General features: G+C 37.6%; 1 protein-coding gene across 6 annotated transcripts in view; it reads left to right on the forward strand.

The window, feature by feature from the left end:
* The window catches only part of COL19A1 (collagen type XIX alpha 1 chain), a 207,534-nt gene that overhangs the window by 148,462 nt on the left and 32,083 nt on the right, over positions 1 to 26,989 (forward strand). For all 6 annotated transcript variants that reach the window (XR_011328356.1, XM_069804592.1, XM_069804595.1 and 3 more), the window contains 21 exons: positions 719 to 763; positions 1,737 to 1,772; positions 2,685 to 2,720; positions 2,825 to 2,878; positions 4,075 to 4,128; positions 8,611 to 8,664; positions 9,887 to 9,976; positions 10,343 to 10,387; positions 10,502 to 10,579; positions 11,884 to 11,919; positions 12,026 to 12,079; positions 12,168 to 12,221; positions 15,039 to 15,080; positions 16,215 to 16,268; positions 17,058 to 17,111; positions 20,181 to 20,234; positions 21,190 to 21,243; positions 23,342 to 23,386; positions 24,014 to 24,064; positions 24,146 to 24,190; positions 25,137 to 25,163. Coding sequence is in view for 5 of the 6 variants with exons in the window: in XM_069804592.1 (XP_069660693.1) it covers positions 719 to 763; positions 1,737 to 1,772; positions 2,685 to 2,720; positions 2,825 to 2,878; positions 4,075 to 4,128; positions 8,611 to 8,664; positions 9,887 to 9,976; positions 10,343 to 10,387; positions 10,502 to 10,579; positions 11,884 to 11,919; positions 12,026 to 12,079; positions 12,168 to 12,221; positions 15,039 to 15,080; positions 16,215 to 16,268; positions 17,058 to 17,111; positions 20,181 to 20,234; positions 21,190 to 21,243; positions 23,342 to 23,386; positions 24,014 to 24,064; positions 24,146 to 24,190; positions 25,137 to 25,163 (1,062 nt within the window). In the remaining variant the exon portion in view is untranslated. The remainder of the gene's footprint in view (positions 1 to 718; positions 764 to 1,736; positions 1,773 to 2,684; positions 2,721 to 2,824; positions 2,879 to 4,074; positions 4,129 to 8,610; positions 8,665 to 9,886; positions 9,977 to 10,342; positions 10,388 to 10,501; positions 10,580 to 11,883; positions 11,920 to 12,025; positions 12,080 to 12,167; positions 12,222 to 15,038; positions 15,081 to 16,214; positions 16,269 to 17,057; positions 17,112 to 20,180; positions 20,235 to 21,189; positions 21,244 to 23,341; positions 23,387 to 24,013; positions 24,065 to 24,145; positions 24,191 to 25,136; positions 25,164 to 26,989) is intronic.

Below are 26,989 nucleotides of genomic sequence, written 5' to 3' on the forward strand. Positions count from 1 at the left end.
CCTTTTATTTGATTTATCACAATGGTCTTTGAAGGAATAGATTTGTAGATACACCTGGCTCTTTGATCTGTGTAGTCCAATATCCAACTCCTCGTGCTATCCTGCAGGTGCAGCACATGAGCCTGTCTCCTCTAATACATGATAACCAGAAAGGGAAAATGCGGGAAGAATTGTATGTGGTTTCTATAACATTGAGGAGAAGTCAAATGAGCTGGCCTGCGAGTTAGGGAGAAAAGACTCTAAAATGTTGAAATTCAAAAAATACTTTTAATAGTAAATCATGAATATTTAAAGCAGTTTCTCTGTAATGATGGGACTTGCTATACCAAAAATACTTATACTTGACCTCTAAAAATTACATGGAGGTCAAATTCTGAATCCGTACCATATGACAGCGTATTGTTTATAGGCATCTGTCCTGTTTAAACACTGGAATGAATTTTTAACAATTGGATGCCTTTTAAACTTGGAAGAAGAGAGGCAAGTGCTCTGGATGTGTCACAGGATTGACAATGTTTTTTATTGAGAAGCCTGCAGGTCTGCTATAGAAAACAGTCATTTAAATTAATTTGCAGATGTTTAAAGCTCAGATTTCCATTGCAATAAAAGCTAAGATTTTGTGCTCTACACAGAACAAAGTACAGTTGAAGGAGAGGAGGAGTTTATTTGCATTTGTTAGAATATAAAAGGTTTTAAATATAATTTATTTTGTTAAAAGGGTCAGAAAGGAGAATTGGGAATGACTGGCACAAAAGGAGAAAAGGTAAATTAACTCCTTACTTCTGTGCTTATGTGTGATAGTAGCATGTGGCTGAATGTACTGATTATGAATCAAATCTTGGAAAATATACTCAGGATCAAGAAAATATATTTGGGCATAGGAAAAGCTGTTAGTCTCTCAATGTCCTCAGTAATTTACTCAAGCCCCTCCTTGAGAGAGTATTTTCGTACGCAAATGAATTTCCCTGTTCCAACAGCTCGCAAAGTCCTTAACTGTAAACACATTCAGACTTTTACTGAATACCAGTTTAAAATTATGTTTATATAAGTTTATGACCAGTGATTGCCTCATGAATTAGACGCCATTCATACTTTTTCAAGTTACAAATGTGATCTTCAATATCTATATGAAAAAACAGGAGCTTTAAATTATTAAAATTCATAAATAAACTTCTTAATTTAATATCTTTTGGTTTAAGTTTAAATTTTCCAGAAAGATGGCAGGGCAGGGGTGTTACTGGGGATAGGTGTGTATTGTGTTTTTCTAGGAACATGTGATGTACCCAGTTCTTCATCCACTGAATAACAGGCATTTTGCTATTCAGCTGTTAAGCTTCCAGTTGGTTTCTTTGGTCATATCCTTGTGTATAAGCCATTTTCATGCAGGCAGAAACTGTTTTTACTCTGTCGATATGACAGATTCATGACTTTGTGTGTTATAAAGCACTTGTGTTTGAGAACTTCTCAGATTTGTACGCAGCATTGCTCTTTTTAGTTCACGTTGCTGACCCTCCCTTGTGCTCCTGCTTGAAAGGATCATGCATGTCGTGGTCTTGCAATTAAATGAGCATCATCTGTCAAGTAAACTTTTGTAGTCCACATACTTGTATTTTATATAGGTTTAAAAAAAAAAAAAAACCACAACATTTTTCAAGGACTCTTCACCAAAACCAGACATATGTACCATTTACCGTTTTAAATAAATCTGTGTTAACCTCTTCCCTATGTTTCCATAGGGAGAGCCTTCTGAAAAAGGGGACAAAGGAGAGCCAGTAAGTATAGCTGGATTTAATGATGATATGAATAATTTACATTTGATATGATTTTCATACTGTATTCATGCTGTAATTCTTTTCTTTGTACACTTTCATTAGATTCAGTGATTATGTAGGATAGTGTATGTATTGTCTCCTTCTTACACACATATCAGGTCCACACAGGTTATAAATAAAAACCAGAAATGCCCTGTTCTTCAGCATTTCTGTAGTTGGTATAGTCCATGAACTGAGTTTAAAGTACATACTTTTTTTGTTCCCTGAAGGTTCTTTCTTTCAGTTATTGCACAAAATTATATATGGGCTGAACTGCATTATTTTAATTGTTTTACCAGTTTCCAGTGTGGCATTTAACATCAGGCAGTTTTCATATAGCCATTTTATATGTGCATAATTTTTTTATTTTGGGGGATATTTTCAGAACACGTATTCTGTAAAAGTCAGTTTACATGTGTTGCTTATTTTTAATTAACTATTGTCCTCTCTTATGACATTTGACAAAAGCTAGTTATGTTGTTTAATACACAACTGAAGGTTGCTCAGATACTTGTGATTAACATATTATAATGACCAAAATAAGGCATACTGTAATAATGTGTGGTTTTGGAGACAAATACTGTGTCACTAGTAGAGACTTAGTGGTGACAAATAGGCTTTAGACTGGAGAAGCTCTTAAGCAAACGTGGTGTTTTCAAACAATTTTTCTTTAAAACACTAGGAAAAACTGCAAACAGAATTAGTTTGAAAGAGGAATGCTTTCCAGAGGTTGCAGAAGGCATCAGAAATTCTTTAATGCTTTCTCAATATTTGTTAAGTTTGTAAACTATATTATAATATTTTAAAGTAGCAAATAAAACTCTTATTTAAGTTAAAGTTTTAACTTCTTGCGGTTGTACCTGCTATTTTCAGGGAGAAACTGGAATAGAGGGATCAAAAGGAAATAAGGTATTTTTTGACTTGTACTATATACATCACTGGGGTACATAGCTGATCCTGAGGGACATAACAGTAAATTTGGATTTTTTTATTTTCTCAAACAATCTCATTAGGGTGAAACAGGAGACCCTGGACCACCTGGTCTTACTGGAAATCCAGGATCAAAGGTAGGTGAAAGGTATTTTAGTGGTATTAACAGCCATTACATTCTATGTTGTTGTATAAGAGGACTCTGAATGCTATCAACTCTTTAGCTGGTATTAAAGGGCAGAAAATGCAAATACTTTGTATCAAAAGTTTGTGCATGGGTCATGGCAATTTTAGTTCATAAAATTCTTGTTGATCTCAGCATCAGTCAGCAAGGAATATTTATGCAAAGCTTAAATGTTATTTGGTCACTCAAGAATATGAGTACCCATTTTGCAATTACAAATCCACCAGTAGCTGGGTGTATTCTCTTCATCCATCAGTGAGGCAGGGGGTACCACTGCCAGTACGTTCGCGGTTCCTATGTTGAATCCTGAGACTGCAGAGTCATTGCCTCTCTTTGAAGAAAGTAACTGAAGCACAAGTGTTCTTGAGAATCTCTCATGATGCCTTGAATTGTATCAAATAAAGGTAGAATTGGAAACTGTGAAAATGTAACCTCCACCCAATACTATACACGTTGGATGTGATAGTACCCAAGTTCCTTAGATCGTCAAAAGAAGTCCCAGGGGGAATAGATGCAGCTACAGGGTCCGTGAAACTGTGGTCTTAAAAATGATTCTCCACTCTAACTCCTTAGACTGCTCTTTGGAGGCTAATGTCCTTCCTTGGTAGGAGCTACCGAAATAATTGTTGTTACTGCACTGGAAATCTAGGTCACCCTCACACTGTATACCTTCCAGAAAAGGCTCATAGAGATCCAAAGGATCATTAGGTTTCCACCAAGTCATCCTTTTATCTCTACATTTCAGTCCCCCTTTCTTTCAGTGCTCTGGAGTCCTTATGATGAGATCTGTTCCAAAAAGAGAAGGAACACCTACCACGTAGTAAAAAAAATCACTTCTAGATATCTCCCTTGAGGGAAGAAATGTTGATTTACTCCTTTTGTTTTGTCTTTCCCTTTAGGTAGTGCTTTTTTATTTACTTGTATTTGCTTTGTATACATACTTTGGATTTTGTATGTATCAGTCCCAAAGATTTATTGGACTAAACGTTAGGTTAAGGGAGAATGAGCAAACTCTGTACTTCTTACTCCATGTAGAAGATAATTCTTAATGCCAGATGTTTTGATTTATTTATATATGAGAATGCTTTACACCAAATTCCAACAGGTGTCTTGACTTTAACCTCAAGTGTGTATTCTATCATTTCACAGGGACTGCCAGGACCTCCAGGACCTGTCGGACCCAGGGGACTGCCAGGAGAAGTTGTATGTATTGTGCAGTTTCACCAACCTGGAGAAGCATGGTGTGTGAACAGTTAGCCGGTGAAGCAGTACCACAGAGGTTATCATAGGTGCTCCTCTTGTGCGTGGTACTATAGCAATCAGGTCTTGAAGCACAGTAGTATGGGATGCCGCAGGATAGAGTTCTGCCATTTGCTTGTGTTCTTTTCATCCTTGTGTTACCAGCTGAACAAGTAAGAATGATAATACTAATCTGTCTGATTCACAGATAATTAGCTCTACAAAAATCACTCTTATCTCACAGGAGTAGGTGAAAATTTAAAAGATCTCCAGCAAAGTTTTAATACTGTTACATCATGAGCTGGAAAGGACAGTGTGTGTAGAGCAAAATGAGAAGAAACAGGGAAAGTAAGAGTACCCCAAGGATTTAAACACATGGCCTTCCTTATTTCTGTCTATGGTTTTGTATTATTCTGAATTGTTTTACTTCCTTTAAAAGGGGTAAAGAATAATAAGGTGAATAGAATAAACAATTATGTTTATTATCTTAGAATTTAGGTCAGATTTATGAGTAAAACTCATATTCAAAGCAAAACATGATTCTGTTAAAACAAGAGACAATATTAAAATCCTCAGCCAGAGTAAAAGTATTTGTTGGAAATAATTTAATAGAAAACTCCTTTTTTAATTACTGTTTAATAGATTAAATTACTAAAATACTTATGCAGAAAGTGGAATGAGAGATTATTCTTATGATTGTTGGTTGATATTCCAATTTAATTGTGCAGAGCCTTACTGACAGTCATAAAGCACCTAAAGCCATTATATGGTTGCCACAGGTGAAAAATAGCTTAATTTGTGAACACTGACAGGTGGCAGACAATATGTGTTTATGCGTCCACGCAAGAATGTCAAAACCTGAACAATTGACTTGTCAAGCAGAAGCCTATTACTTGTTAGATGCAACAGTAGAGGCTGCTTTTTAATTTTGATAGCACCTGGACTAAACAAAAGTGGCACATCCCGGGGTCTCCAGTTAATTTAGATGGCAGGAACCGAGGGGTGAGGCCACCCGGAAGAAGAAGTGGTGCCAAAATAGAAGGTTTCCTGAAGGGAAAGAGGTGTTCTCTCCAGAAAGAAAGGGAAGATCTGGTTGGAGGAAAGGTTCTGGAAATGGGGGAAGGTCATGGAGATCAGGGAGATGCATGGAAACAATTGCCAGGGACCTGAGTCACTAACACCTGAGACTGGTAGCTGTGAGCAGCTGCACAACACAAACCAAGACAACTTGCTGCCCAAGTTGTCCATCCCGGACGAGCAACAATCTCCCAGCTGGAAAGGGAAGTCAGGACCTGACGAACGTAACTCTTAACAAGGGAACGATTGAGAGCGTGAGATAATCAAGGAGGGTAAAAGCTCTCATCTCAATGCTTCTTAGATAAACCCCAATATCCAGATTCACTACAGGCTGTCAGATAGTGTCAGAAACAAGATACAGATGGTTTATTGAACCTCCAGATCATGGCCTGTTGAGGGAGGCCCTCCAGGAGGAGCGGGGGGGACGGGACACCTCACCAGAGATGTAGTGTGCCCGTAACCTTTATGCCTGTGGGTGCAGAGCCGATGGGTCGGGATTGTCGCGGCAGTGGGGGGCCTCAGCAGAGTTTTAATGTGCCTGTAGTTATTACACTTTCGGGTGCCCCACATTGAGGTCGGCCGACTGGTTGGGGTTTGTCAAGTCATGTCAAGGCCTCCATCATGGGGGTTTTAGTGTGCCTGTAACCGTTACGCCGCTGGGCAACAGACTGATGGGTCTGCTGGCCAGTCAGGATCCCCCAAACTGGTAGGGGCATCCCCCGAGATCCAGCACATCTGTAACCCTTGTGCCTCCGGGCGGGAAGAGCGCAGGTGAAACTTCAATCCAGTCTGAATACTCTAGGAAACATCTTAAACTATTAGGCATCGTTATGCTAAGCTTGAAAATTCCCTGGGCATTTGCCTTGACACCCTAGTATAGCAGAAGGCCTCTTCTGAGGAGGTGGCTGCCTGTCTCCCTTCCAAATTATAGCGCAACCTCTTTTTAGGTGTGCAGGCAACTATGTTCTGCCTAATCCCCCCTGTAAACTGAAATTAGGTTTGGGTCCACAACACTGGTGTTGTCACATAACCTAACAAGTGAAGCCCGGTTCTCCTCCCTCCCTTCCTCCATAAACCATAAAATGGTTTTTAAGTACCATTTTGGAGGTTTGAGATCCAAGAAGTGGACCAAGAAAAGCAGACAATGGAGAGGTTAGCTTCAGCCTAGCAGTTAAGCCATTCATCTGAAAAGAATTGAGATTTTGATCTTTGCTGTGTGGGTTCGTTTTGGTTTTTATCTTATTTCTACAAACAGAAGCATCTAGGAGCTGCTGTTGCTGCATTTTGTCTTAGGCCTCTCCACACACACTCCGAGACTAGTTTGTGGAAGACAACTCTTAATTTGAACAGACTTTTAAGTCATATACGTTATTAATATAAAAATACAGTTCTGAGTGGTACACAGCTGGAAGACTTTTTATTGTTGACCTGTTAAAACTCTTGGGGATGTAAGCAAAGTGACAGCTGGAGTACGGCATCTTCAGCTCCTGGCAGGGAAAAAAAACTAGTATTCAGATCCGCATGTAATCATTTTGTACTGTGTTACTTATTGACTGTTTCTTTATACCTTATTTTCCTACTCAGTTGGGGCATGCATTTTTTAAATTGTATCTAATCTACCTGTCTTCTATAACAATAGTTTGTAAGCCTTTTCTGGTGTGCTTTTCTTTATATATAGATCCCCAATCTTACTGTGAAAGATAACGAAATACTGCATTTCTGGTTTGCTTGTGTTGCCATCATCCCTCTTGAGTTCATAAATGCTGCTTTTGAAACTGCTGTTCTGCTGGATCTTTGATCAACTGACACTATGAACAAATAAATACTACATATAATATATGTAGATCCTAGATATAGATGATCTTGGAGACTCATTTGTACACACAATTCTAGTATATAAAAACATATATTTAAACACATTATAGAAACATGTATTTAGTTTCAGGCTCATTTTTTTTATCTTCTAAAGATGAAACATTATGGGTTAACAAATATAATAATTCATCTTATGTAGCATGATAAAAATTATGAAAGGTTGAAAATTGTTTTGCTTTCACATACATCATCAAAAAGTCATCCAGCAGATCAGATTTGCTTCTTTCCTTTCCTAAGATAACCCTTAATCTTGGTCCAAAAAAAAAAAAAAATCAGAGAAATTCTTAGGAAAGAAGATAGACTGTATATATTTTATGTCAATATTAAAAGAAGATAGGGTATGATGCGGTGTCTGATCCATAATCAGTAAATTTAAACTTCCATATATTTTTATAATGATTTTGTGTTGCTATAAGGAGAATATTCTTCATTAAGGTACTTTCTTTTTTTTTTCCTTATGCTTTTAATTTGGATGGCTGGGTGAAACCAGTAGCTGTCTGTCCGTATTAAGAAGAAAATACAGCAGAGAAAGCAAACACACAGCTGTTGAACCCTCACTACTGGCATGAAAATGTTGTCATCCTTCATATGTCTGTTCACAAAACTCTTTGTCTTTTTCTCGGAAAGTTCATTTTCCATTCTGGATTAAGTATCATACTTAGATTTTACTGTTCAGTTTTGGCAGTTTTATCATTTACTGTGGAAATTACTGGTATTCTTAACAAACTGCTCGATACAATAGTTGGTTGAATAGCATTGAAGGGTTATGGAAGAATTTTTCTCTATTTGTTACAGCCTAATAAGAGAACACAATTTAACCTTCCCTATTATTTAAATAGTTTCTATTTAGATTTTAATCTATTTCATTTCTCTCCATTTCTAACAAATCCGTCATGAAAAGGGCAAGGGATAATGCTGAAGTTAAAATCAAAATGTGAAAGATGAGATTTAGACAAAAGAAAGGATGGCATATATTTATTTTGCTGAAAATATTTGACTGTCCATTAAATATCTAAAACATTTTAAAGGAATTTGGTGGATTAAGTAATGTGCAGGAGTAGAAATTCAATGAGGCTTTTAAGGTACAAATTTGAATAATTAACTAGTGTAGGAAATCATGCAGCCCTTCATAGGCAAAAAAGATGAGACACTTATTTAAAACTTAAGTTTGTACCTGCTACCACCTTCCTTGAAAAAATGATTAATTTTCAAGACTTGGAATTATTTTGAAATTGAAGACATAAACCTGTCAGTCTCTGCCATTCTGCCCTGATAGGGTCCAGAAAATAATCTTGATTATTACATTTCAATTTCAAGAAAAGTGATTCACATAGTTGATTAAAGAAGCATTCATTAACTTGTACTGTTTGACATTTTGGGTCAATACTAATGCACAGTAAATAATCCAGTGTAAACTCATTTTCATCTGTAATTTTAGATAATCTGTAAGCTAATAGCTATAAAAATGTACAGTTATATTTTTCTTAATTCCAGGGCTTACCAGGAGAGCATGGGGTACCAGGAAACCCAGGAGTAAAAGGAGACAAGGTATGTTTTAAGTGGTTTTAATTAAGCTTGATATGTTAGAGCATATTAGACTGTCATCTCTGAAGTAACCTTTGATTCTTCTGTAGCGCATCTGTGTGGCTGCTTTATGAATTGATTTTAAAATGTACAAGCAGCAACCCCCTGCCTGCTGCAGGCCAATTTGGCAACCCAATTGCTCTTTAGATTCATAATTTAAGTAATATTTCAAGGAGGTTGCATTGGGCTCTTACATTAAATCTGTGCAGTGCAGAAATGTCGGTTTGGGTCCTGACCACAGAACAGCCTTTTCAGTGTAGTGTCCTAACTAGACTAATGTGTAAAATCCCACTTCACAGTCAGATATATTCCTCTTGGCAGAGCACTGGGGCAGCTATACTGTCTCAGATGTGAGCCAAGCTCTTCATGGCATTGTATTTTGCTGTGGAGAAATCCCTTAGTTAGAATTCAGCTCCTTCAGCAAGAGTCAAAAATGGTATGTGTGTCTATATTGAATGTAGAGAAGGGGAGAGAAGAGGATGTACAGGCATACTGTGAGCTGTGTGATGTGTTATGGTATTTATACATTGTGGGGGGTACAAGGGAAACAAATAAAATCCATTAACAGCTTGACGAAATGAGCTGATAAAAAGGTGGGAGAAGAAAATTGCTGTGGAACAATGACAAAATGTACTCATCTTGCAAAATAGGAAGTAGTGGATTCAGAAAGAATCACAGAGAATGATGCAGGAGCGTGTAAAATACAAGAGGACAGCATAATAAAGGGCACGAATTCACCTGTGTAAGCAGGAGGAGTTGTAGAGATGTGGAGTAAGAGATGCTGCATGCATTGAAGTAAGAAATAGGGATGTAAACAGGAATACGGTGGAGACCGGGGTTTAGCACTAGGGATAGATAGCTGGAAAGAGACAGTTTAAAGCTGTTACTATGAATTAATTGGCAGGATTTAATGACGACCTGCGTATTAGGGGCTTGGGGACAAAGAAATGTAGATCAGATGTGTTGCAAGCATGGAAAACGAAGAGAATTCTAGTTACTATTAGTGGTTGTGTAATCCATGCCTCCTCCTCTTCTGTAACTTTTTGGAGGAAAATGGCGGGGAGTGGTTCTTCACTATTTCTCCTCAAAGTACTGGCACTTTCTAGGATAACCTTGATAATATTTAGAGTTTTTTCATAAGAGGAAATTCTGACATTTCAATTAGCAATTCAAATTTATCTTGTAGGGGGACCCTGGTGGGATTATGGGACCGCCTGGACATCCAGGTCCAAAAGGTGATGTGGGACCTCCTGGACCAAGTCTGCCTGGAAGACCAGTAAGTCCATAATCTGAAAAGGCTTTTATGACTTTATTTCTTGTAGGGACAACTGTTAAAGAATTCTCATTGTGCAGTGAAAGAAATCAGAACAAGTATTTTTTTGGATGTAATTTCAAAATTGAAATATATGTTATAGCGGTATTGTAAGTGCACTAAAATATAGTCTAGAAATAGTGTAAGGCTCACACATGCTCCTAGTGACAGTGGTATTAACAACAAAGACATATGTAAATCTGTCATAGTTTATTTATAAAGGCTGTCTAACTTTGGCAATAAAATTCAGCTAGTCTCTTTGATTTCAAAATGTAATTTGTTTTTTTTCCTGGGTTGTTTTTTTTGTTTTGTTTTTTTTTTTTTTTTTAGGGTCCCACTGGTATTCCTGGAAACCCCGGTCCACGTGGACCAAAGGTATAAAAAATATATTATTTCTGTTTCTAAAAAATAAAGTAAAAAAAAAAAAGGATAATATGCTAGTTTACATTTTCAGACCTGTCGTAACTGAAAGCCTTGTACCTTTCTCAGGGAGAAAGAGGACTACCTGGTGTACAAGGAGCACCTGGGGAGATGGGGCCCCCGGGAATAGGCATTCAGGGATCACCAGTAAGTATACCAACACCCAGAATTTGGGCTTCTCACTGTACATCGCTGAGAAAACTGCAACAAGTAAACAAAGGATAGTAAAAAGCCAGGTCACGAACTCCCTTCTGACTCGACTCCCAACTCAGCGTCTTTTCCCTTTATCCAGACCCAGAAAGATCTAGTGCTAAGTGAGAAATGGAAGCCTTGGAGAACTGAAAGAGTCAATGGCTACTCTACAGATGAGCTTCCTAGTGATGGTGTTGAGACATCTTCAGACTACCTGTGTCTGTTTGTCAGCAACAATTGTTTGCAGTTGTCAGCAAAATCCAGCCTGAGTACTGGTACAAGAGAAGAGGTATACTCAACATCATAGCTGATGGCATTTTGAAATCCATGCTGGTACTGGAAAAGGCAAAGACACATGGAAGAGATGTGGAAGACTTTGCATCAGCTCCTAGCTTTTGCATTTGTGATGACTGCTAATTACAAGCTTAGGTCTACTGCTTATAAATAAGAATCTTACCATGCCAGGTACTGGGCCAGGAAGTCCTGATTTTGCACAGTTTGCTTCACACAGTTCTGCGCATTTATAATTCAAACACTAAGCAAGTTGATGCAGTGTAAATTCATACTAAACTTGTATAGTAGTAACTGTTTCAGTTATTCAGCTTGTTTCCCAGGTTTCTTTCTTTCTTTCTATTGCCTTTAAATAAAGCCATCTCCAGTGTCCTCAGAGTATTCAGTAAAAAAATTGATGATATTGATGGTGTAGATGGTAGGTGGTACATGTTATTACATGAGTTCTACTGTGGTGAACAGGGCAATCTCTCTTCAGTCCAGACCCATATAGTCAGCCGATACAGTTCAGTTTATTGGCAGGACTCAGATACAGAGAGAAAATATTTGACAAGGTAACTAGAGTTTCACAGTGAGATCTTAATCTAAAATAATTATCCTTAAAAGCAATTTATTCAGTTCAAATAATTTCAAATCTGAATTTTTAAAATTACCCATTTATATTTAAACAATCTAATTTGTTTTTGTTCAACTGAATATCAACTTTTCTTATGAATCTCCTAGCTAAATAGCAAGTTTCACCACAGATCATTATTCTTTGGTATTACTTGCCCATAAAAATGGGCCTCAGCAAAATCTTGAATTCTCTGATTTTGGCAAAATTAGATTTGGATTTAAAGCCAAATCTTAGAGCAAGTCTTTCTTGCAATGCGAACTGTACCAATATCCCACATTCAGTATTTTTCTATGAATTTCATCTCCCTTGTCCCAAAAAGTGTAACTACTGATTATTTGGAGATTTCTTTCAGGGTCCTGTAGGTCCAACTGGGTCCACAGGTGTGCAGGTAGGATATAAGTTTTCTCTTTAATATTAAAAAAATAATTAAGTTTAAGATGTTTACAGTAAAAGAAAAATAGTCTTAAATCCTAAATGACCTTTCCTGCTCTTAGGGCCCTAGGGGACCCCCAGGATTACCAGGAACTCCAGGTACCCCTGGTATTAATGTAAGTGACAGTTCTCTATATATACAGCAAGAGGTAATGTGTCCCTCGACAATGGTTTAAGGCCATCAAATTTTACATTTTTTTCTAGGGCACTCCAGGAAGAGATGGAAAACCAGGACTACCAGGCCCTCCAGGTGATCCTGTATGTATACACAGAAAGCTTGGGCATTTGCTTTGGTGCAAATATTTTAAATTTAAAGGAGGTGAGAGAACCTAGCAAGTGTAGAAGTCCAATTGATGAAATTAGTTTGATTTTTCAATTATTAGATCCTTTGTTTGTTTGTTTACTTGATTACATTGCAGTATAAATTAAACTTATGTTCACATATACAGGATAAGTACCTTGTTTTCAGGTGTTACAGTTTGTATACTAGAGTTTCTGCCAGGCTATAACTTGGCATAGTGTTCCTCAGTCTCCGAAGCAGTTCTGTATAATGCAAATTTTAAGGAGCATACTGTGATAATTCCTGTTAAAAGACTGAAGAGAAAAGTTTGGGGATTCCAAAGTTAATTTTGCTGTGCTGCAGAAGAGAGACATTCATTTTTAATGAAATTCTGAGAATAGTTAGTCTCTAAAGCAATAAATTCCCTTTAGCACTAAAAAAAAGTTAAGTGGCTGGGTTTGAAAACAAAAATACTAAATAAATTCTGATCTTTCACCACACTTTAGAAGTTATCATCTCCTCTCGGGTATGTATTACAGCAGTGATTTTTATTTAACAATGCTATAGCTTTACAGATTTTGCGAAGTTGAGCGCTGCAAGATCCAGAAAGCCTGCATGTGCCTCAGACCAAACCTTACTCTTAAAGATAATTGATTATTTTACTTGGGAGTCAGGAGAGTCAAATGTGCATATCTGCAAAATTGGCATAAAGGCAAAACTTCAGTTGTTATTCCTGCTCCTGTCTGGAGTCCCAACAACTGGAGACCCAACTCTTGGAAAGAATGGTCTCTCCCATGCCTGGTTCTTGTCAGTGATTTAATTTCATTAGCATGAGTAGATATAAACACTTGCAATTGGACTGGGAAAGATTGCTAGCTTTTTGAAAATATAATCAAAACTTAAAATTCAGAGACAGTCTGAAGTCAACAAGATTAAACTCAAGACAGATGAGCATAAAGTGCTTAATGAGAAAAAACAATATCCCTAAGTAGAATAGCTCTGGAAGGCACAGTGCACTGTAAACTAAATGTGAGTAAAAAATCTGATGCCACTGTTAAACAGACAGATCTAAATGGTAAAACTTACTAACAGGAGAATTACTGCCTTTTGCTCTCCTGAAATAGTCTTTTTGGAGAGAACACTTTTAAAGGAAACTCTAGCAAGCAGGAGCGAGTCCGGAGAATTAAGGCCATTTTAACATTTTCAAAAGCCCATCACATACCATACACTTATTTGGAGCTCAGCATACACAGCTCTGACTCTCCGGTACGCTCGCAGTTAGGCTGGACTTGCTGTGCGTACAGAGCAGACGGGCTGTATGGCACAAACGCAGCAGGCTTGCTCTTGTAGCTGGCGTGCCCCTGCAGCTGGATGTTAGGACCCTTTCACGCTGAGGGTTTAGGGGTCTGTATCATAAAGTGCTGTTGCAGCTAAAATAAGAACATTCGAGAAGAGGAGAGATGGGAAATTACACTTGTGTAGTCCAGCAGAAAGACCAAGACATGACGTGGTAATGGCCTGCCTATCTGTAAAATGTTGCCACAAGGAAAAGGATGAAAAGTCAAGCCACGTAGGGATGTGGTGGTTGGTTTTAAGCCTTGTTACAAGTTTTTAAGAGCAGGTGACACTGTCTTCGTACAGTCTACCTTTGTGCAGAGGATGGACTTCATAGCTTACATAGTTACATCCTTAGGTTGCGTTAGGTGCCTGTGTCTCAGCCCAGAAAACTCAGCGTGCTTTCAGAGGTGGTGATGCTACCCTGTAAATGGGGTACTCCTGATTACACCTATGGTTAAGTACGTTCAGCAGTGCTTCTCTTGAGCTGGTATTTGACACCCATTGCTACCAACCGACAGTTTTTCTAATACGCTACAAAAGTGCTTACATTTTATTTTTCTTCTTCAAGATGGGAATGATTGAAACAGACTGAACAAAAGCGGTAGCAAATTTTGAATGTGTCTAATTTTATAGCATGCGCAGGGCTATTTTTGCTTTAGCAATTGCAAGAAGAAGAAATCAGCATTGGTAATTGCAGAGTCTGTGAGTGAAGCTGATGATAACCAGTGCAATCAGTTTTTACAGGGAGTCTTTAAATATAGGTTTAATGGCAGCATTTGGAAATCTGAGATACATTGCAGTACAGTGTAAACCTATTGATTGAGCTTTAAATGCGTTAGCTTTAGTATTGGTGGCAATTTAGCGGTGGCACCACAGAGTTTTGCACTAATTCTTAATGTTTAAAGGCAGGACAAAATACTGCATACGTTGCTTATGTTGCTGTAGCTGGATTATTTCCAGTATCTGAGCTAGTTTATTGAAGTTAGCTTTGACATCTCCACAGTTCATGCTACAGTTCATGTTAGAGTCAGAACCTAGGAGAAAGCAGAAGGAAAACAATTGAAGATAATCAGGTGAGAATAGTCTGTGAGACTTTCCAACAGCGATAAGTGGTTGCTGGTATGCCACAAAAACAACAATACATTATTATTATTATTATTATTATTATTATTTTAAAGTGAAATTTACTATGTTCTGGAGTTATGCTGTTGTCATGGTTTAAGGAACTTCATTGGAATTGTAAAGAAGAATTTCATTGTTAGGTTGGATAGAGAGCGATATTTAACTATATTTGAAACCCTGATTTTTCTTTTGATTTTTCGTAAAAAAATAGCTTCAACCAATATATATGTAATCAGCTATGTGTGCAACAATATAAACTTTAGAACCAGTGAGAACCCATCTGAATCGGTAGTGTTGTGTAAAACATTAACTGCCGCTGCCTTTTTTAATTTCAGATCGCACTGCCACTTGTGGGAGACATGGGTGCTGTACTGAAGGTAAGCGCTTTCAGAGGTTAAATGTCTTTGTTTACTATAAGCATGCTTTTTAAACCAGAATATACACCTGAAAGTTTCTATAGGTTCAATTCTGACCTACTTGGCTAGCCCAAAATAATTTTGAGATTTTTGTTGATTTTTGTTTTGTTTTTAAAAAATACTCAAGAAATGCATTTTGTAGGAATTTTGCAAAATAGAGTTTGAAAGGTATGTGAGGTAGTAGCCAGCAAGTGCCTGTTCAGCACATCCAGTCCACAGTATGAATTGCTACAAGTATACCCCATTCTCTGCTTTACTTTGTAGCATTAAGGTTGGTAATACACCGAATGGGGAAAATAGTCTAGAATTTCTAAGGTATTATTTTGAAAAATAATGACATTTGAAGTGGTCTGCCATATTCCAGAATGAAAAGTGTGCTCAGGAGGATTTCAATATGAAAAGCACACATCATTTCTGAAGAGAGGGATTATCCTATTCTACTATCCTTTATTAATACATGTACTTAGGGTTTATTGACTTTCGCATTCCCAAATCTGATTTCTTTTAGGTCTACCTTTGGGCTTTTCCCTGAGTCTTTCTGTTTGCAGTTGTACTGTCTTTCTCCTGTACCTGCTTTTCTACCTCTTTATCAATTCTCTCTCTTACTGATTCTTTATGCTCCATTCTTCATTTCTCTGTGGTTCGTAGTTAGCACTTCTGTAAGATTGTAATTTAGCTGGAAAATGCTTCTGTCAACAGAGCAGGAATCACATTTAAAATAACTATAAATTTGAAGCTGGTGAGAGTAAGAAGTAGCTTTCTTCTCTACCTACCCCTTAAAAGGAAGATGGTTTGCTCAAACCTGATCAGAGGTGTGTCTGGGACTATCCACAATGAAGGCATTTATGAGTCCTCTCAAAATGAAGCTAAAAATCTGTTAGCATGGTTTGAGCAGAGTGTGAGAGAGATGGGGAGGGAAGGAAGGAAGGCTATCTGAACAAGTACATCGTGTAGAAGAGAGAAAGGACCGAAGAGAAGGTTTTGGGGTAAAACAAAGGGATGGTCACGGAGGCAGGAAGGAAGCGGTCTGCATCGATCAGACCTTCTGCCCGTGTCACAAAAATGGTTATTTGTCACTTTCTCTCTGTTCCTCAGGGTGATCCTGGCACAAGAGGTCCTCCAGGCATCCCTGGTAGAGAAGGGCCAAAGGTAAGTTTGAAGAGAGTACTTTACATGGCTTTGTTGCTTGTTAAAAGGCCAGGCTCTTACTTCTGAGACTTTTTTGTCTGATCCCTATCCCTGTAGCATCTGAGCAGCCTAAAGTTGCAAACGATTTTTTACGGTTCAGCCCTTTTTTCTGTGTCAGTTTGCCTTTTCTCTCAGGACAGTAAGCAAAATAGCCTGAGTTAGGTCCCAAGCCAGGATAGCTCTTCTGTGTCTTGCGCCCATTAAAGCTAGCTCAGATCTGACTGTCCAGTAGGATGTTGCAATCTATAGGCTCGTTTTAGGTGAGTCAGGCACGCAAGAATCCTGTGGTGAAGAAGGAAGCTTCCCCTATCTCCCTCGAGCGTGCAACAGCTGGATCGCCCTGTGCCTTTGCACCGTGTTCCCATGGGACTTGCAGTTTCACTGTCATCGATCAAAACTCTGCTTCACTGTAATCAGATCAAATGCCACATGGTTTGACGTATAGATATCTCCTATAGTTGAGCCTAATTCCATGAAAGTGTACTTTCTCCATTTCGGCAGGCATTTAAGCTCTTTGGTATTAATAAGATGTCTCTGTCAGGCCTTTTGGCTGGTTTGCCTACTGGGTAAAAACCACTCGTTTCCTTTCACCCTGATGGGAGGCATATTTTAAAGTTTCTGTTTTAGGCACTATTGCTGTAAGGGCTTCATACTAGCATATATTAAATATAGGTCATAAAATGCCCTGCAGAGCATGAAATTCATTGTTCTCTAATAGAAAATATTTGTTCGAATGTTACATTTTCATAGGGAAGCAAAGGTGAACGTGGATTTCCTGGGCTTACTGGAGAAAAGGGCGATGAGGTAAAATTACTTCATTTCTATAGTGGCTGCATTCTTATCTGAACCTGAATAAAGATCTAGACCGAGAATGAAATGCACAGAATGTTATTCAGTTCTTTGAAACTGCTGAGATAGTAACGTATTACTATAAATAGCCCTCAATTCTGAATATTCAACAAGATTAAATGTTATCACTCAATTAAAAAACATCTTTTTAATTTTTGTTTGAGGATTTTTGCTCATTTGTATATTTTAAAGCCTCACAGACCTTTAAATGCTAATTTTTAGGTGTATAGAATAGAGCAATAAATAGGCAAATGCCAAATATTTTCAGAAAATACTTCATGTTTTATAAAATATTTGCCTTCATTGTGTTAGTTCCCCTTTAAAATTCACTTTCAAAAACATTCCATTAGGCAAATACTCTGATGGGAACAGTCATAGCAGCAATTACTATTAAGTGGAAACTGGAAAATATTTGAAGAGACTGAGTTTAAAATATTTAAAGTATTTTGCATCATATACTGCATTCTTAGAGTTATTTTTATGTCATTATGGAGAAGAAAAAAAAGCCATGCGACTTGTGGTGCCAAATCCAAAATAGCTGCTATAGCTTTCATTTTATATTGAAATATTTGCAGTTAACAGTTCAAGAGCAATCTCTGTCCAAAAAAAAAAATAAAATTACCAAAGCAGAAGCTATTAAGCAAATGAATCTGAGTAATTAAACGAATTTCCTAGTGACCTTAGCTAACTGAAGGAGTTAAAATAAGTAGTCCGTTACAAAATATTTGGTGAACACTTTGAAATTCCACAATACTTAAGTGGCACTGTTAAACATGTACTACTGTCTTGTAATTTGGGAGTGCTGGCTACAAGAGAAAGCACCTGGAAAATATGAAAGGAATTTAGACCTTATTGATTGAGGGTTATGAGCGTTTTACATTTCTTTGGCGCTATGGCCATAATATAGTAAGAATATTCAAACAGTAGTAGAACGAGAATAATTCTCAAAAAAATCTGTGTTCATCAGGATCCTTGGCTTCCTAAAGTAAACAGGTATATGAGGGAAAAAAAAGATGCAGCAGAAGCATTAGATATGTATTCCTGCTACTGCTTTGCCCCAGAACTTAGCAGATTGTCGGACTAAAGTATCATGCTTGTTTTTCCTCTTTGTTTTTACACAATCTATAGAGCTCATAATGTCTTTGCTTCTTAAAAGCAAGTGCTTCCTGAGGTTGGATTTAGAACATTGACCTTAAAATGATGGGGCAGCCATATGCGAAGCCCAAGCAGAATTTTACTTAAAAAATAAATGGGAAAATAACACATCTTTCATGTGCCCCATAGGATACCTCTATAATTCAACTCTAGCAGTTTGAGGCATTAGCAAAACAGTTTCAACAATTAGGATACTATTTGACTGCTGAGAATCAAGTGAGATATTAGAGGCAATTAAGAATGTAATAAAGGAAAGGCAAGATTATAACTGGCAGTTAGGGTTTTTTTAAAGGACTCCAGAGTAAACTCATTCTGAATTTTTTTATTGATTCAGTAGGGTGCTGTGCTGTGTTAGCAAGTTAGCTTTTCACACGCTTCTTCACTGTTTGATAGCTGGTTAGCTGCCGTAGCTCTGATACTTTCAGTGTTTAGCAGCAGCTTTTGGTTATGAATTTATGAGGGTGCAAGCGAATTTATTTTCAGAAATACATATGAAAGAGTTTACAAAGTTTAAAAGTAACTTTTTTTAAAAATTTACAAATTGTAAAAGAATTATGATTTGGTTAGCATGGGAACGGGAAGAGAGATTGAGAAGCCCACCTGAAGCTCTTTGAAATACGCTCCTTAACTTCCATGTGCCTTCAAACAGCCCTTTAGTCTTTGTTGACGCTTAGTTCTCTTCCTTTTTAAAACATTCCTTTTTTCAGGGGAGGGTTTTTCTAACATCAGTAATAATAATTACAGAAAATGTTCCTTTGGTTTAACATTCATTTTCCAGGTGACTGTGCTGTCAGAGTAAAGTAATTCCAAATGAGCGGAGAACACATTAGCAGTTGGATCGCCACTCTGAAGAGCTGCAGAGGTGGATCTGTGTCCTCTGTGTGTAGGAGCAAGAAAGGGAAATCAATGTCTCTCTCCATCTCCACACCTTTCCTGATTTATTTCTGTCAGGAGTTTTTCTCTCAGTCTCTCTCGGAGCCCTTATTTCAGGGTGACAGACCTCTGGTTTTCTAGACTACCCCCTTAGCCGTGCCTTCTTAAACACTGCATTTAACATGAGGAATACGCCTTTTCTGAGGTGATTCCTCGTGTCAGAGGGTAGGTACCCTCTGCAGATAAAATGAACCACTGCTGGGAGGGACCTGTTTCCCTTTGTGGATGATGGGGGGAACTGAGAGCGATTAGCTCTCATTAGTGCATGACTTTTACGCGTCTAAAATTGCACCTAAGCCTGCTGTGGCAGAGGAAAGATTTCAGTGACGTGCAGGCTTGTCTCGAATCCTACCTGCATCCACTGTAGTAATTTGCACGCCAGTATGTTTAGTAAGTGGATACCAGAATCCATCGACTTCCAGGCAATCAAATAGAATAAGAGCAGGGAAGTAGATCATTAAATACTATGAAAACTGTCATGTTCTGTTATCAAAAAAGCAAAATCTATAAATCAGACAGAAAGCATCATTGCATTTAGATATCAGGTAACATTGAGAAGTCTGAGTAGACATCTTCTCACCATCAAAAAAAATCTTTTAGTGATAGAAAATAGAAAATTAATCTCTAAGGAAAAGCCAAATGTCCTGCTCTTATCTGCACAACTAAAGAGCAAAATTTATGCAGGGCATAAGCTAACAGCGTGAAGGGTTGAAGGACAAGTGTTTATCAGTCAAGCAAGAAGTTGTGTCTAACCTTGTTCAATGACAATCTCCTCCCTGCTTAGTGGGGCTTTTTTTACGTTCCTAAAAATAATGCCAACCTTTTAGATGAAAATGCGCTTTAATATAGTTATAATACTGCTGGACACACCGAATATAAGTAGTTTTTTGAGGTATGAGTGGGAGAGGAAATAGACATGTGTTTTTTAATTTCCAGGGCCTCCAAGGCGCTCCCGGACTGCCAGGCGTACCAGGACCCAGCGGACCGTCTGTAAGTGTGTGGCATCGCCTGTGTTCTCATCTCTCCCTGCAGAGGTTGCTACAACTATCCAGTAAAACTTCATCTTCTTAGTTTCTTGTCCCTTCTTTTGGCTTTTAGGAGAGTGATAATAAAATCTGACCCGTATTGGCTCTAATAAAAGAAACTATGTTGTGAGTTGATGTTACTGAAAATACTGTCATTGTCTGGGCTCAAGGTTTATGTAACGTAAACGAGTTTGCAGTTTTGGCATTGCTAGAGACTCTGTGAGGTTACATGACTTATGATGTGCAAACTTGCAGTTAATTATGTATTTGTCCCCAAGTTACAGTAATAATGTTAGTAATAAAAATCTAAATATAATTCCAGCTAGGCATTCTGTAGACATTTAGTGCTGAAACCAATTAATCACTTGGTTTCACAATAAAAAAAGTATGAGAACAAGCTGACAATATTTAAAGTCACTAAAAAATATCATTAAAAAATGTTGGTATTTCTGGGAAAACTCCTCTTGGAAATTTTTTTTTAAATTTTATTTTCTACATACGGGATGGGATCACATTAGTTAGTATGATCATTATTCATTCCTAGGTTGCTGACAGTACTAATGTTTCCCTTCTTTCAAAAACTGTAACACAGTTAGGAAGTTTAATGTGGCATATGTAAATTGGCATTTTAGCAGTAAAGCACGATTCTTAGCAGTATCAAGAGATGCCAGTTAAGGTCAGTGCATTTAGTCTGCCAGGGTGAAAATACAACTGCAAACACAAGTTTTACCCTTCAAAGGGCTTATCAGAAGGACACAGCTGTTGTATCAAACAGAAGAGAAGTATTTAAACCTGGAGGAGAAACATAATTAGGTTTAAATGACCTTAAAAAAGTACAACTTTTAAAAACTAAGCTGCAATGCAGAAATACTGTGTTTCATTGTTTCTTAACTAATATAAACTGATACTGTGTTGTGCAGGGAGTCACAGGAAGACCCGGACATCCCGGTCCAGCAGGGTCAAAAGGCGAAAAGGTATTCCTTCTTTTTAGTCTCGCTCCAGATCTGTGAAGGTTTTGCAATCCTATTACGCTCCTATGTTTTGGGGGTTTTTTTAACATAGAGCGCAAACAAGAACTTGACGTACACTTTCACATTAACTTGTATTTGTGTCTTAATACAAGTACTTTCCCCAAACAATGCCATGTATGTGGGCTTATATTTTGAAGCATAGTCCCTGTGGTGTACGTAAGTTGCAGAGAATGTTCTCTAAGTATCACATATTAAATAAAATTTTGGAAAGTGAAAATACATTTGTGAAATAGTATATGACTAGTTACTACTTGCTCTGCTTCTCATTCTTCTACCAGTATTTTAGTCAAAAGTAACTGCATACTTTACAAGTGTTTCACAAGTACTGAAAGTTATTGAGTATAAGTTATTCTGCAAAAACATATAAGCTTCCTTTTTACTTAATTTACACTGTTACAGCACTCCTTTCTATCAATGTTTTATGTGCTCTTTTATCAGGCACTCGAACTAAGAGGTCAAATTCATTTCTTGGGCACCTCAGATCAGTGAAATACCGCAGACGAACTTAGTTTGCTGTAGAATGCTTTCTGGGACAAGTTCTCCATTTTGTATATGAATACACTTTTCTGAAGGTTTTTTTTGCTGTAGCCTGGAGTTTTCCAGGCAGAGCACTGCCACATTAATGTATGTGATCCTACTAATACGCTGCAAAACCTTGGGTCTGGTCTGAGTAAGAAAGGAAACTGTTTTGTAAAGCTCCGAAATTATTTCAGTATAAAAATTGATTCAGAGCTGTCTCCTTGCAGACCATAATAGCAAAAACTTACCACGCTTGCCTCCTTTTTATGTAACCGAATGCAAAACACAAGTCTCTGTTAGTTCCTTGTTTACAATTCACACACAGGTGGGAATGAGAAGCCACTGCTCTGTAAGTAGTATCCCATAGATCAAAAAGGGCAAAAGTCAAATGGCTGAAGAGTGATGAAGTAAACTGAAATACAGCCAGAGTAATTTCCTCCTCCTTTCTTCACCTGGGGAACATGTTTGAGGAATGATCATATAATCTGCTTTCTAAAGTACAGTATTTTTATTTCCCGTGAAGTACTCCAAATCGCTCTTTGGAGGCTGACAGTTTCTATCAATTAGCAGGACCATTTGGAAATTATCCTAGTATAAACATTTAATTACAATTATATTTTTCTGATGAGCTAATTATTGCTATTGAACACTTATCATGACTTTTGCCACCTTAATAATTTTAAAGATGCAGCCTAAGTGTCTCACTGACATATGTTTAATAAGAGCCAACAAAGTCAGTGAAAAATTCTGGCAGACTTGTTCCAAATTATACAGTGTTTTTAACTGAATCATAGTGATGAGATTTTGAAAAGATCTTGTTTGGGAAACTTGATGTTGAAACCTTTGTAATTCTATACTGTTCTGAGACCCCGCCATTCTGCTGGGACAAAAGCTCAGAAGCATTTTTTTTAATGTAAGCAATTCAGTGCATGTCAGCGGAACAGACTACATATGCAGGTAACCACAGACTAATATTTTCCAGTAAAAAAACCAAAAAGGTATTCATTATATCTCTTAATAAAGAAGATCTTCAGTGTGTTTCTAAATAAATGGAACTTCTGAAACTGTAGCTCTTCTTTATTTACCTGTGAATGATCAACTGAGGATTGGCTTTTGCAAAATAATACACAAAGCATAAAATGAATGTTAACTTTCATCTGCCAGTTGCTTAGAAATTGATATTAAGAACTCTTCCCCCCCCCCCCCCCCCCCCCCTTGCTCTCCTTCCTGGTATATATGAAGTGTTTCACAACCCGGGTTACCACTACTATTTTGCCACAAGGAAGTTACTACACATAAAGCATCAAGTAACTAACAAAATAAAAAACTAGTATAAAGTAATGATTAATAACTTGCCTAAAGCTCAAGCAGGAGCTGGGCAGGAGAATTTATTCTTGATATTGCCTGTTCATATTGACTGTATGTCTTGTTTATTGTCATTATGGTCATCATAGCTTGGGTATGGAATAGATCTGAACATCAGTTACAGTAAATGAGTTATATGAATCTCTTGCTGTACTAGGGTAGTGAAGGTTCTCCTGGGAAACCTGGACCACCTGGGCCTCCGGTGAGACATTTTGATTTATGTTTTGAATGTTATTTTAGAAGCAATATACCTCTGAGTAAAACGTGACATAACATGAAGAATTGACTGTCAATCTAATACGTATTAATAGAGCAGGAAGACAACAATGTCTTTTTGCAAAAGGTTTCTGTATTCCTTTTTTTTCTTGTGATTCATAGCTGAGTAAGTTCAGATCACTAGAGCCATCCTAGAAATTTGGTCAAATAAGTTAACCTTGGTGTCCAGTGTTATTAGAGGAATTTAGACAGCTTGGGTACCTGAGGTCAGGGAACTCAGGGTACCTAGGGAAAGTCCGTGGAGTTCACTGGACTCCAGATTAACTGGATTAGTACCTAACACAAAACCAATTCTGGAGAATTCTAATAATAAATATCAAAATGTAACGTACACTGAAATTTACAGGTTTCTGGTTTCATAATTCAAAAAAAAAGTCCCAAGCCACAGTGGTATGTATCTTATGTTCTTACTGAAATGTCTGGAGTCTTTGAAAAATTGATCAAAACCAAAAATTATACCACAGCTTTGCTCAGCTGTGGGGCTTGAACAGGGCAAGGGTTCTGCCTTTATAATTCGTAGTTGTGACACTTACTTGGTTTTTATGTTTTAAAGGGTATGCCTTACAATGAAAGAAATGGAATGAGCAGCTTATATAAACTCCAGGTATTTCTCTTTAATGTTAATTTTTTTTTTTTCAATCAATTTGATTTTGGCCCAACTCAACTTTTAAACTTGCTGTTGCAGGGAGGTGTGAGTGTCGCTAGTTATCCAGGTCCACCAGGACCTCCAGTAAGTACTAACAGAAACATAATTTCTAATAGTTAATTAACATAGTAGCAAAGGGGTTGGTTAGTTGCATGCAGTTTGGTAAGTGGCATGGAATTTGATTTTATATGTGAAAGACAGAAAAAATAAGGGTCTGATTGGTATGTAGTAAATGATAAAAGTACATGCTTTTATGTGTTTATCAGGCATTCTAGCCCATTTTGGAAAGTAGTTTATTCTGATTTAAGTATTTCACCCTAGCAAGTAAAGGCTGTGAAAATGGTACATAATTTGATATTGGACTCTATTGAAACTATCCTAATGTCTTAAAATGTGTAATATAGTATTTATAGTTAGCGGTGGCATAGTTTTATAATGGATTAAATTTAGTGCTAGAAATGACAAGCTCATGAATTCTGATCTCAGTTCTGTCACTGATTCACTATGTGTTGCTACAGTGCAGAGAAATGTGTAAAAACGAGAATTATATTGTGGCAATAATACAGGGCTGGTGTCGCCAACGCTGCAGAGTGCAGATGCACCACCTTGCAGCTGGACTATGCTGCTTTGTTCTGTGGAGCCAAAGATGCTGTGCACTTATTTAGGTCCTCCTTCTTGTTAGCATCATAGGCAAGTTCTACTGATTTGTGATTGTCATTTTGGTAACCGCGTAAAAATGTTGTAGCCATCAGTGAGGACTTTGTCCTTACGTTATGTGCCACTTGTAGTCATGGGCTCGCACTGGACTGCAGAGCTGTCTTTCTCTGTATTCTGGAACAGCAAAACAAAACCCAAATATTACTACGATTTTATACTTAATTAATCAGCTGAGAGGGCTGAACTTAATACTGATTCTTAATTGCACTGCATTAGCAAAGTGTACTCATAATGCAGTAATACAAAAAAAAATATCGTCTTATTCATAACTGTTCTTTTTTAAATGTGTTCCCACTTCTTCATTTCTTTGCAGGGCCCAAAAGGAGATCCTGGCACAGTGGTATGTATGTATTTTTTGGTCATGATAGAGAATTCCCCAAGTAGTTCAACACATGATCCTAGTCACAAGGGTGGAAGAGTCTATTAATGCTGTGTAGCAGGTAGCTTACCTCCTGCAGAGTCAGTACCTCTGAAAAAGCCTTTTTAATTGCCAGGCTTGCAAATTTTGCAATTTCTGGTAAATAGTTCTAAGTGATAATATAATGAATGACTGAACATAGTATTGACAGCTCTCTGCTGAGCTGTCCCTGGATATATCAAAGAACAAAGAGTGTGAAATAAAGGCAGAAAATACCTTAAGGGCTATTAGATTGTTCTCAATGTTAAATTTGAAAGTGATAGGGGAGAAAGGACAGTGCCCTATGTCATGCTAGCTAGTAACAAGTAGCATGTTGGTGTTTTCTTTGGAAATGTCATGACGGTTAGTTACAGTATGATCAGATTGCTTCTGGTGAGCAAGACGATAATGATCATGGTATGACCAGTACACCTTTCAACTGTGCAGTTTGACATTCAAAAGCAGATCTATTTAACTTTTTGATATTTTTTTCCTTTAAGCATTGTGTTATGTCCTTTTCATGTGATCTTTCTTTAAAAATTATGAGGAGGGGAAGGACAACTAGTGGAAGAACCTTGACCAGTTGCATAGGGCTAGCCACCAGCAGAACGTAGATCCAGATCCTGACTGGGTGTGTTTTTCCCAAAGTCCTTGACATGTGATGTAACTTGCCTTTATAATAGAGAAATGATATTTGTCATGAGCTTGCAATTTGTCACTACAGTTCCTAGCTTTGAAGGTGGCAAAGTTGAAACTTACAGGTATTGCATCTTGATGACTGGATGTCACTGAAAATACCCAAAAGATAATAGTAAAATTTGAGTATTGATGATTTAGCCTAAAAAGTATGGTAGTATCAAATAGATATTGTTTTCAAAATTGGATAGGTGCTTCCACAGCAGTTAAGATTTCAGTACATTCGTGTACTTCTTTTTCATGTCTAAGGAACATCGCACAACTGCATAATGATAATTACAGCCCTATCACACTGCAGGGCAGTGAAACAGGTACTGCTCCTTCATGGTCGGTGTAATAGAACTGTGTCCAGCAGACCTCTTTCGAACTTCAGGTAGTATGACTGAATCAGGACGAGTACCATGTGTCAGCCGTGTGAGCTGGCTAGGACTTCATCTATCATGAAGGTGCATAATCTCCACTCAGCCAAGCTGTGCAAAGCCTGGGATCATGTTTGATTCCTTGCCAAGTGATAATAGAGAGCCAGATACAAGAAAAACTAAACTTTGATCTATGAACAAACCTAAGTAATAACTGTGCTCCTCAAGGACATTAAGAAACCCAAAACAGAACCCCTCAGCACTCACAGCAAAACATGGAGTTGTGAGAGAGTTTCCTAAAACAGTTGATTAATCTATTTTCAAAAAAAGTCACAAAGCCTATTTTTGTTTCACCATAATGCCCAGAAGCTGAATACCTCTTTCTGTATCAGCAACCACTTCCTACTCAGGAAGCACTGTCTCCCAAACAGTTTAGGTGTGGAAAGTGAGGTCTGCCAGGGACTTCATGAAATCCAGATGGGAATTTGCTGTGGCTTTTGGTTTAACTGAGAATTGCTGAAATATTGGGATTGTTGGCTGTAGTTTAAATGTCTATGGTAAATTATTGATTTTCTTAAAAAAAAAAACAAAAAAAAACTAAAAGAGCCTCCCCACTCTACATATTAAACTGATTTCTCCAGTGGAGCATGTTTCTGGTTTTCTTTCAAAACTTGAAGAACTACCCAGGGACCTAGTCTGTGTGTCCCTTCCTGC

This window comes from Haliaeetus albicilla, chromosome 17, assembly GCF_947461875.1.
Source record: "Haliaeetus albicilla chromosome 17, bHalAlb1.1, whole genome shotgun sequence".
Taxonomy (NCBI): domain Eukaryota; kingdom Metazoa; phylum Chordata; class Aves; order Accipitriformes; family Accipitridae; genus Haliaeetus; species Haliaeetus albicilla.